This window comes from Panulirus ornatus, chromosome 17, assembly GCF_036320965.1.
Source record: "Panulirus ornatus isolate Po-2019 chromosome 17, ASM3632096v1, whole genome shotgun sequence".
Classification (NCBI taxonomy): domain Eukaryota; kingdom Metazoa; phylum Arthropoda; class Malacostraca; order Decapoda; family Palinuridae; genus Panulirus; species Panulirus ornatus.
The window spans coordinates 52,367,495-52,379,951 of record NC_092240.1 but is presented as its reverse complement, the minus strand read 5'-3'; the positions used below and the strand labels follow the sequence as shown (position 1 = coordinate 52,379,951).

Below are 12,457 nucleotides of genomic sequence, written 5' to 3'. Positions count from 1 at the left end.
AAAACTGGAGGAAGTGAAGTGGTTTGGATATCTGGGAGTGGATTTGGCAGAGGATGGAACCATGAAGCGGAAGTGAGTCACAGGGTGGGGGAGGGGGGGCGAAAAGTTCTGGGAACGTTGAAAAATGTGTGGAAGGCGAGAATATTATCTTGGAAAGCAAAAATGGGTTATGTTTGAGGCAATAGTGGTTCCAACAATGTTATATGGTTGCGAGGTGTGGGCTACAGATAGGGTTGTGCGAAGGAGGGTGGATGTGTTGCAAATGATATGTTTGAGGACAATATCTGGTGTGAGGTGGTTTGATCAAGTAATGAAAGGGTAAGAGAGATGTGTGGTAATAAAGAGTGTGTCAACGTTGAGAGAGAAGAGGGTGTTTTGAAATGGTTTGGTAACATGGAGAGAATGAGAGAGGAAAGATTGACAAAGAGGATATATATGTCAGAGGTGAGAGGGAATGAGAAGTGGGAGACCAAATTGGAGGTGGAGGGATGGAGTGAAAAAGATTTTGAGTGATCAGGGCCTGAACATGCAGGAGGGTGAAAGGCATGCAAGGGAGTGAATTGGAATGATGTGGTATACCAGAGTCAACATGCTGTCAATGGATTGAACCAGGGCATGTGAAGCGTCTGGGGTAAACAATGGAAAGTTTTGTGGGGCCCGGATGTGGAAAGGGAGCTGTGGTTTCGATGCATTATACATGACAGCTGGAGACTGAGTGTGAACAAACGTGGCCTTTGTTGTCTTTTCCTAGCGCTACCTCGTGCGCGTGCAGGGGGAGGGGGTTGTTGTTTCATGTGTGGTGGGGTGGTGATGGGAATGAATAAAGGCAGCAAGTATGAATTATGTACAGCTGTATATATGTATATGTCTGTGTATGTATATATGTTGAAATATATAGGTATATATGTGTGTGAGGACGTGTATGTGGGTGGGTTGGGCCATTCTTTCATCTGTTTCCTTGCGCTACTTTACTGACGTGGACGACAGCGACAAAGTATAAAAAAAATCATTATTCTTCTTATATGATTTTGTAAGTGAGTAGTGGCAACTGCAAGATGCCACAAAGTTAATTTTCTTTGCTCTAAGTTGAAATGGTTGTAGATCAAACCAAGTACACTGAAGATCAGTATGAATATGAGGTCACTGTTAGATGCTGGTACTACTACCTCCCTTGCTATCACAGGAAATGGTGAAAAAAAAATAAAGGGTCAAGATGATGAAAATAAGGTACATATCCCTTCATAAAGAATGTTCAAAAACTAATTCAAAAACTAATTAACAATATATATATTAAATTAGGAATTTTCAACTCACTTAGCTCCTTGAGAAATGATGAGAGTTCCATAAGAAAAGCTGAGTGTTCATCAGAAGTAGCAGTTGCATTGACCATTTCTTCTAAGTCAGCCAAAGCCCGAAGCTCATCTGTCACCCACGCAACCAGCTTAGTGTAAGAAGTATTTCGGGGGCCTCCATCTACTCCTTCAACAGCTGCCTTCAAAGACGCCTCATCATTCACGTCTCCTCCATACCTGGGCCAAATAATTCTCATATTAGACCACTGCTTGAAAATTCACCCATGCAAACATCTACATTGTACATTATAAGATTTTCCTTTGATTAAAAGGAAGAGAGGCTTGCAAGTATGAAAAATAAAAATACATTTACGAATAAAAAAATGCTTTTTCACTTCATTATGATTTCACCAATGCAACAATCTTCCAGATACCAATGACGTGAGAGTATGGAATATGCATTCATACACCTGATAGTGCTGGATTTTGCCATAGAGCAAGGCTAGCATCAGTGCATACGTTTCAGAATGGTTTGTGTTTCAGTTCCCAATTACTTTGCAAATAATTTCTACATTCTATTCTGCATATAATTTCAGTTTAGTTGGTGACCACATAAAACAGCCATCCAGTAACAGAGCTCCCATATCATGGCACTCGAAAATTAAGAAACAAACTGTTAGACCAGCAAAAGTAGTGCACAAGTTAAAATTCTGATGAAAAACCAAATACATACTTGCATTAAAATGAAATACTGAAATATATCAAAAGGTTTTAATTCAATGCCTTTCATAATATCTCTATAAAATAACATTTCAACATATCTGGGGAAAAAATCAATTGGAGTTACTTTTGTGGTGTCCCTAAATGGGAATTTCACCAAATCCTACAAGTACTTTTATTATCAAAAGGAAAAGAATACTAATTAATCAACCAATCCGTGGCACAGGGGAGTTTGAAAGTGATATCACAAGCTGAATCATCTGGAATTGTTTTCCAGATGCTAGTGGCCACTTGGTGAGGAAATCCAAGTTTTGAATTTCTTAATATGCCATATAAGTGAAAACTACCTAACTTGAAAACACTTACAACATAAAAAATGGTATACAACATCAACAAAAATACAGTGCAAACTGACGGGGATAAACTTTGGAAGGTTTGATAAAACCATAAGAAACCATGGCGATTACTTTTGACACTGTGTATGTGCTTCTACTGGGATACAAATGTAACTTTACCAGATGTAGTGAAAAATAAAATAATGCCTACCCTTATCAGGCTAAGTTTGATATTCAAAAATTTTGTTGAGTATTTTTTTCGTATTTTGCACCATTACCCTATGTTTTCCCCGTCCTTCAATTCCTTGGCCTCTTTCATAAAACTTACCAGAGCACTGCTGAAACCCAAAATTTATATTATAGTACTGTTCTACAAAGTGAACATATTTTGTATACTGTTAAAATTATCAATATCAAACAACAAAAATACAGTTCTAACTATAAGTATGTATATGTAATATAAGGTTGATTTGGATAAACCCTTCATTTAACCCTCAAAATGATATGGTCATCAACTGACAATGCATGTCTATTCTATTTACATCTCTGACCCCTGTTCCCTTCTGGAACTCCCTCAAGGGGGTGGCCACATTAATAATCTTCATAACTAGTGAACTCCAAGGCCACTTCTTAGCCCTCAGTGCCTCACCCTTAATTTAAAGGCCACTGGCAGTGGGCAAGTTTTGCGCAGTATTTCCAGAGACCTGTACCTAATGTTCCGACACACTACTACAACCTAATGCTCCTGCCTAAAGTTCCTACCAACTATTTTTAACCAATGTTTCTACATAATGCTCCTCCCTACTACTTCTATCTATTGCTCCTGCCATTTTGCCAAAAGGAAGGGCTAGCACATAGCGCTCAACACAGGAAAATCTAGTTATGAAGAATGAGCTTTGTGGGTTAAGTGTTGTCAAGTGTTATGTATGACAAGGAGAGAGTGTATGTTTGTGGACAGAATGCCAGTAGTACATGTATGGGTGAAGCAAAAAGACATGACAGCTACCTGGGTCAGAGGAGTGCAACTTGACAACCACTGCAGTGCTGGTTCACTGATAACTGTTAAATGACAATGTAACGATTCCCACCCTCATCAGAATTCCCAACTAAAGTCTGATTCCACCACTCCTCCATAGATAGTGTCATTAGCATTCTTGCACCAAAGCTGGAAAAAAGTATCGCATATCTTAGCCACCAATATATATTACAGTATAAGGTGCATGATATGTAAGCTCCCACTCTCTCCCAAAATAAACTAACAATAAATGGAAATTTAGTTAGTCTTAGATAACAAAAAATTACTATACCAGTAGTATTATTCCTTATATTCTGGTAATAAAATCATTAGTATTACTGCTTGTGTGAAAATGATTAATCACGTAAAATTGTGTAAATAAATTTGTATGAGTATATGCAAAAGAATTATGTGTAGTATAGACTGTATTGTACAAACTAATAACTCAAAAGTAAGTAAAGTTGTGTATTGAGCTTACGCAGTTGCGTGCTGAAAAAGGTAAGCTTTAGTCAAGATGCTAGGTGATTATGAGGTACAAGTACTGTATCAATAAAAATCAGTTGTTGAACATTTTTATTCAAACTATGAGATGGATATAAGTATTATAAGATGTTACCTCGCACACGCGGGAGACAGCAAAAAAAAAAAAAAAAAAAAAAAAAAAAAAAAAAGTCTGAATAATGTCAGTGATACATTACTAGAAAATGTTATTCTAATCAGGATTTATCCATAAAATAAATGTAATGTTATAAATTGGGAGGTAGTTTGAATGGAGAAAAACTGGAGGAAGTAAAGTGTTTTAGATATCTGGGAGTGGATCTGGCAGCGAATGGAACCATGGAGCGGAAGTGAATCATAGGGTGGGGGAGGGGGCGAAAATCCTGGGAGCCTTGAAGAATGTTTGGAAGTCGAGAACATTATCTCGGAAAGCAAAAATGGTTATGTTTGAAGGAATAGTGGTTCCAACAATGTTGTATGGTTGCGAGGCGTGGGCTATGGATAGAGTTGTGCGCAGGAGGGTGGATGTGCTGGAAATGAGATGTTTGAGGACAATGTGTGGTGTGAGGTGGTTTGATCAAGTAAGTAATGTAAGGGTAAGAGAGATGTGTGGAAATAAAAAGAGCGTGGTTGAGAGAGCAGAAGAGGGTGTTTTGAAATGGTTTGGGCACATGGAGAGAAGAGTGAGGAAAGATTGACCAAGAGGATATATGTGTCGGAGGTGGAGGGAACGAGGAGAAGAGGGAGACCAAATTGGAGGTGGAAAGATGGAGTGAAAAAGATTTTGAGTGATCGGGGCCTGAACATGCAGGAGGGTGAAAGGCGGGCAAGGAATAGAGAATTGGATCGATGTGGTATACCAGGGTTGACGTGCTGTCAGTGGATTGAATCAGGGCATGTGAAGCATCTGGGGTAAACCATGGAAAGTTGTGTGGGGCCTGGATGTGGAAAGGGAGCTGTGGTTTCGGGCATTATTGCAGGACAGCTAGAGACTGAGTGTGAACAAATGGGGCCTTTGTTATCTCTTCCTAGCGCTACCTCGCACACATGAGGGGGAGGGGGATGGTATTCCATGTGTGGCGAGAAGGCGATGGGAATGAATAAAGGCAGACAGTGTGAATTGTGTGCATGGGTATATATATGTATGTGTCTGTGTGTGTATATATATGTGTACATTGAGATGTATACGTATGTATATCTGCGTGTGTGGATGTGTATGTATATACATGTGTAGGGGGGTGGGTTGGGCCATTTCTTTCGTCTGTTTCCTTGCACTACCTCGCAAATGCGGAAGACAGCGACAAAGCAAAATAAATAATAAATTGGGAATGCATTATCAGACAACATATCAGGATCATTGTGAAAAAAGGCTGAAAAACATCCTAATTGATCGAAAATCTAGAGCAAATCACAACAGTAAAACATGACGTACATAAAGGCTCCACATTCGAAGTTGCTCCAGAATCTACATATAGCTCCCTAGGTGAACTCAATTTCTTTCTTCACAATCAAAAGAATACCAAACCTGTACCCACAGGCACCCAATGCTGATTTGGATTCTCCAGCCAAATACTGTACCCAAAACAAATGTTCCAGATCAGCCATCAGTCCATTCCTATTTCTAAGAAACTTAAATTTCTGAAATTTTTTTCACCTTAAGAGAACCTTGAATGATAGTCCTTATCATCAATGTAGGAACACAATGTCCCAGAGTGATGTCAGACGCATTTTCTTAAGTTTCATATTCAAATACATCTAATTCAACTCCAAAAATAGTTTTTTATCAAGGAGTTTCAGAGGAACTTCTTTCTTTTGTGTGTCATAGTAAATAATGCAGTCATCACATCTTGACAGAAATGATGTAACCAAAATGACAGCAAATTTACTCAAGTTCTGGTTATGCCATAATTTTTTTTTATTTATTTGCCATTTCCCTCATTAGTGGGGTAGCAATACCATAACATATCAACAAATTAACTGTGAAACATCATTTAGAACTTTAATCACGGACTTCCTGTACATACCAAATACCCAGGTACAGAAGTACCCCTCCTACTGGCATTACAGATGATCATGGGCTGGCATAAAATTCTTCCCAAAGCCAATTTTCTCTGAACTTTCAGCCAGAAAATGAACTTTGCAACCATAAAATATCTCTTTTGAGGTCCTTTCCTTTCCATATGGGAGAGATCTGTAAGCCTTCATCTTCTTGTACCAACTGACATGTTTAATCATCCACTGGTTCCTCCCACATGGAAAGCTGAGTATGCCAAATGTGTCCAGATTTGTAAGAAAGAGGAAGATGTGTGGTTGTCTGAAACAACTTTCCCTGAACCAGCTTTAGAAGTCAGCGGTAAGTTCAAAGTCTGGGTTTCCTAAAAAGGCAAGGATCTCTACAAATACAAGTCAACCCATTACCTGTAGAAAAGAAACAGGAGGGCCACTTTAAAAGTCACAGCAGATTAGAGGAAGCTTATGTGGAATGTCCCATGAGAGATCCAACATGGTTTCAAAGGTTGTAATTATGGCAGCAAGTTCATTTGTGGTAGATGTCCGACACGATACCCAAAGGGAGACGACATCATGAGATAGACAAAACTGTCAGATATATATATATATATACATTTCCACACCTGTGAAGAGGTTAGGGTGTAACAAAAAACTGTAAATAAGAAGACATCTGTTGCTTCCTTCCCTAATCTGTGACACAGAACATTTTCTGGAAGGATGGGGTTTTGCAGTACCAATCCAAAGGGCAAACAAAAGTAGAAATGTTCAAAGATAACGCCTCCCAGGGCGGGTTTGCAGGGGAACATCTATCTAGTAGGATAATGCGAGAAAAAGTTGAAAATGTTGAGATCTCTCACAAGGGGACTAACCCAGGCTCTCGAAGATGTAATCATGACCATGTTAGCAGTGACAATGGTCATTTGGAGTGGGTGTTCAGCTGGGTTTCTCATTATAGTCACAAGTTTTAAGTGCCATCTTCTGTATTCAGTCCTGTAAGGGAGAGAGACAAAACCAAATTCCAATATGAGGCAGTTACTCAGACCACTTAGACCATGGACTAGTCTAGGAGCAGTATGATGTACCATTCCTGGTAGCTTTGCTCCTGAAGCAATAATGGTGTGTAAGACTTTGGGTGCACATCAGCATGGGACCAGACAACACTTACACACTGTGAGGAGAGTTGGTACAACTGCTCAACTGATTTCCCTACCAACATAAGGAATTGAAGCAAGCCATCTGAATAAGTTTCCAGAAGAAAGTGAACCTCCACTCTTTCAGTCCTCAGTGATGCCATTCAACTGCACACCCAGAAAATCAATAGATTCATTACAGTTTGCAGAAATCTATTACACTAGTATAACCACTTTACTGAATGCATGCAAATTAGGTTGATTTTTCAGGGAAGGTATATTTCTCTCTTTTATCATTAATCTGTGGTCTTACAATAAGACATACCAACCCCAGAAGCCTAACCTTAACTGCCATTCAATAACCATCTAGAAGACATGGGCAACAAGAACTGCTGAAACCTCTGTATATGTTCAGTTCAGTACCAAATTCATTTTTAGTCATTACCACTCAAAATATTCTTCCTTCTAATATTATAACTGATAACCATTCCATATCCCTGGGGATAGGGGAGAAAGAATACTTCCCACGTATTTCCTGCGTGTCGTAGAAGGCGACTAAAAGGGGAGGGAGCGGGGGGCTGGAAATCCTCCCCTCATTTTTTTTTTTTTTTTTTTTTTATTTTCCAAAAGAAGGAACAGAGAAGGGGGCCAGGTGAGGATATTCCCTCAGAGGCCCAGTCCTCTGTTCTTAACGCTACCTTGCTAACGCGGGAAATGGCGAATAGTTTGAAAGAAAGAAAATAACCATTCCTGAGCCTAGAAAAGTGAATCACTTGGAAGCAGCTTTGAGAAAGAAAATAAAAAAAATCTTGAGTTAAATTCCACTGTAGCTGCCCATATAGAAGACATAATCCTATTTTTCCATACCTTAGGTACAACATAACATTGTGAAATGTAGTATAAGTGTTTATGCATAAAAAAATAATAGTATAAAGAAGCAGGTATGTATGGGATAGTATGAACTAAAACAATGAGGTTTACAGGTATAGATGTGGTGTTAATATACTGAACTATGACACATGAAGCTGCCAGGCTAGAACGGAAATGTCTATGGGGCCTGGTTCTGGATAGGGAGCTGTGGTTTCAGAGCATTATACATGAAAGCTAGAGACTGAATGTGAGCAAATGTGCTCACTTAATCTGTTCCTGGCATTACCTCACTAACACAAGAAATGGCAATCAAGTATGAACAGAATTATATATTCTTTTATACAGTACATAACCTCTGCAAAACAATGATGTTCCTTTTAGGGTTAAGATTAATCAGGTGTTGGAATACTAATGTGCAATGCTCACCAACAGACAAATTTAATGTTGTTATGTTCCTACAATTAATTCGAGAAGCAAAGTGCTCTCACTGCCCGATTCATTTCAGACAGCAGAATGTATACCACACCAATGACTGCGTATTTCCACATCTCGCACATTCTTGCATTTTTGCAATTAAGCTGTATTTTTGAGTTCACTGTTGTAAAGGAGGGTAAGAAGTATGACTACTAGTTGTCTGGGGAGTGAGGTTTCTGATGGGTGTATGTTTATCTTGTTGGGGAAGGAAATTAAGACAGAGTTGGGAGGTTGGGTGCTTAGGGCTCATCAAGATGTGCAAGTGTGCACTCCAGCTCTGTCAGTGGTACATTTGTTCAGGCTGGTGGGGATCTGTCACTAGAGGTTACTGAAGAGTTAGGCAAAAGTATGATTTTAAATTTACTGTGGGGGGGGGATGGTTAATTATAGAGTGGTGCGGGTGGGAACTGAGAGCCAAACAGGTTAATGGTGGGTCACTAATGGTTGGATCTTTGTCTCATTCTGGTGGTGATGCGTGTCAGTGGTGGCCAGGCAGCCAGTGTAGCTCAAAGGTAATTATTCCCTAACGAGGCATGACATCATCATATCCCAACCATCTGGGATCAATGTACATTTCCCCACCATCTGGTGCGGCTCAAGCCCAACAGATATGACAATTTGTTATCTTTGGAATTACATCACGAGTATTTTGTGCTCTTACATCGTACCATATCTTACTCTACATGAAATGAGGATTTCCAGTTAAATTAAATCTATACAGCAACCTCGGCCTTGCACCATACTGGTGACGACTCCACAAAATCTATCATATCCTTTACACACGTTACTGACGGCTGTTCGCTATCATCTGACCTACGGCAATGCTAGCCAGTGCCAAGTAATCAGTCGACATCAAGTGGCTCTGATGGAAAGGTCACCCACACGAAAAAGATTGTACTGACACAAAACAATATACTTTTTTAACGATGACACCAGCACACACACACGCTGGCCCACCTTGCCCTACCATCCTCCACGCCTTCGCCAACATGGGAAATAGTCCGTGACGACGTGATGGGAGTAGTAAAACTCACCCCAGGTCCTCCAGTGCGTCGAGGATATCATTCTCCATGCTGGTGCGGGAGGTGACAGTCTGCCCTGGGTCCGTCGTCGCCGCCGCCCGCACGCCGCCACCGCCGCCGCAACACGCCGGCCACTGCCCCGTACTTTTCCTAGGAGTAACAAAACACTAGGTCAATATTATGTCACTAGCATCAATATCACCTTATTTTTCTAGGATTGTTAAAAATATCTATATATCATTAAATATGATACATATATAGCTAATTTGAATATCAGTGAAGATTAATTGATTCACTGGTCTTTTGATTTGGCTAGTATATGAATTGATAGAATAATTCAACGCCACTTAAACTTATTATCATATGGTAAGGTATGATAATTTGTTGTTCATAATGTATTTAGTGGAGTATTTTATGTGCTAATAGCCAGAAAAATCAACTTTCCTGGGAAAAAATGGTGCGTTCGGACACGTCACCTCTTTCATATTAAATTACATTTCAATCTTTTTCTTTGAACAATTTTCAACAACTGCTGAGTAATACGAATTAAAAATATTATATTTAATTCGTATGTTATGACGTCATATGTTTAAAGCAACAAACAACCCATTGTAAACAGTTTTCATTGTTCTCCACCAAAGGTCTCGGATAAGTCGGAAGCCATCATTACTGGAAGACATAATAAGCACGGGTGAAATAACTGCCAAAATAAACCTGATACAATACTCATAATGGCGTGCAAACCATCTACCTTTTGCACCAACTGTAGAACACACTATATACCCTATGTATGCACAGTAGTCGAGAATTCCCCAACAAATCAATTAAAGGAGTAGAGTCAGCCCTGCCAAGTGGCAAAACATTGTCAGAAGTAGATTTCAGATGGTGTCCCACGAGTGTAAAATTCCCTCTCATTCACCAACATGTAATTAAACTCTAAAATGTGATTAAACAACAACCCTCACATAAAATAATGTAAGGTATGAAAACTGATTTCACTTACAATGAATTTCTTAGGGGTAAATAGTCAAATAAGCTTAATGATTAAATAATAACACATCTCCACCAAACCCATTAGTTTCTCCTCCAGCAATACAACAGTCATTAACAGCAAAAATTAATCTTCCAAGGGACTGAAATAGACGTAAGAGCTGTCCTCTCTTTTAACAACAAAAAAGACTAGCAGTTACCTAGGTAATATATTTCTTAAGTCACCCCTTAAAACAAACTCTTTAAAATCAGGTCGGGATTTCTTTATGAGGGGACACTTATCAAACTCCGACGAAGGTAGGTTTAGGTGTGTTTACAGCCCTTCTCCTACTCTTAAAACTGTCATTTTAAAGGTCACTGGCTCTTTTTTCATGTTCTCTGCACAGTACTCATGTACAGGGAAGTGAAGCTCATAGCCGAACTGCTACTGCTGGTGCAGGAGGAGGAAAACGAGGCGAGGCTGGCTCTCAGATCTTGTAGAAGGGGGTTTCGTAGAGAGAAGTGATATCCACACAGGTGTTGCGTGGATCCTGAGTGTGGCAGGAATGGCTTTAAAACAAGATATAGAGGCCGTGCATGGCATCTGGACCGTGAATTATGGACTGTAGCAAGACATTGTGGGTGTTGGTTCCGCATGGCACAAAGGGCTCTTCCCGCCAACCTACAGCTATGATAGGCTCCCAAATAAGCTGTACCTGTGGACATGGGAGTGAGGCTACAGTTTCTATAGTGTAGCAATACATTTCTTACGTCGCTCCAAATTCTTTCTCTTGCCCAAAAGCCATAATTCTCAAAGGGACGCAGATGACATAAACAACCAGTGTGTTTACGCCGTGAGTCTATTGGAGTACACTCATGGCACGCCCAGGAACTGGCGTAAGGTATACAATCCGTTTATCATGCGTAATATTGGCTGACCGTTCAAACCATCGCCGAATTGTGAGCCAGCCATTCCTCAACTTCTGCTACGCTCACCATCGAACTCTGGATATCTTCTGATAGTGGACGTCCTTTCCCTGTTACCTTCAGCCTAACTTAGCTCAACATAGCCAGTCTTGTTCCCTTCGACACTCTAACTCACTTTCCAAACCCCTCGTCCCCTACAAGACTGCGTATTCGCCTCTCTCTCTCTCTCTCTCTCTCTCTCTCTCTCGGATTCTTTCATTTACCTCCCTCATCACCCCCATCCATAACCAAATTGAATAATTAATGGAGACATCACACATCCCTGCCGCAGACCGACATTCACTGGGAATCATTCATTCTCCTCTCTTCCCACTCGCACACATGCCTTACACTCTTGATCGAAATGTTTCACTGCTTCTAGCAGCTTTCCTCTTTAGGACCCTCCACAAGGCATCTCTATCAACCCTATCCTATGCCTTCTCCGGATCCATAAATGCCACATACAAATTCTTCTGTTTCCCAAAGTAATTATCATACATATTCTTTAAAGCAAGCACCTAACACACACATCCTCTACCACTTCTGGAACCACACTGTTCCTCCCTACTCTAATGCTCTGTACAGGCCTTTATCCACTCAACCAATACCCTTCCATAGTACTTACCTGATACAGTCAACATTCCTATACCTATGGGGTTTGAAAACTCGCCTTCATTCCCCTTACCTCTATACATTAGAAACATGTATGCATTCCGCCAATCCTCACGCACCTTATCATGATTTATACGTATATTAAAAATCCTAACTAATCAGTCAGCAACACAGTCAGCCCCCCCCCCTTTTTTTTTTTAAAGAAATTCAGCTACAATACTATCTACACCAGCCGTCTTGCCACATTCCATCTTTCGTTTGGCTTTCACGACCTCCTCTCTCTTCACCACACCACTCTCCATGACTCTCACTTCGCGTACCATCCCGACCTAAACATTCCACATATGTCACCCTATCATCACACACATATTCAATAGTCCTTCAAAATACTCACTTCATCTCCTCACTACCTGTTATTACTTCCCTTTTTTGCTCTCTTTAATCTCTTGCTTTTCGCACACTATTTACTTTCTTCCAAAACATCTTATTTTTCCCTAAAGTTTACTGATACTCGCTCACCCCAACTCTCATTTTCCTCTCTTTT

The 12,457-nt window shown here is 40.1% G+C and overlaps 1 protein-coding gene across 2 annotated transcripts in view; it reads right to left on the bottom strand.

The window, feature by feature from the left end:
- The window catches only part of LOC139754764 (protein FAM98A), a 35,862-nt gene that overhangs the window by 10,361 nt on the left and 13,044 nt on the right, over positions 1-12,457 (bottom strand). The window contains exons 2-3 of one of the 2 annotated variants that reach the window (XM_071672540.1): positions 9,379-9,516; positions 1,315-1,529 (exon numbers count right to left, since the gene is read on the bottom strand). In XM_071672540.1, coding sequence (XP_071528641.1) covers positions 1,315-1,529; positions 9,379-9,516 — 353 coding nt within the window. Of the gene's footprint in view, positions 1-1,314; positions 1,530-3,353; positions 3,373-9,378; positions 9,517-12,457 lie in introns of those variants that run through there. The other variant, XM_071672541.1, reaches the window with a different exon arrangement.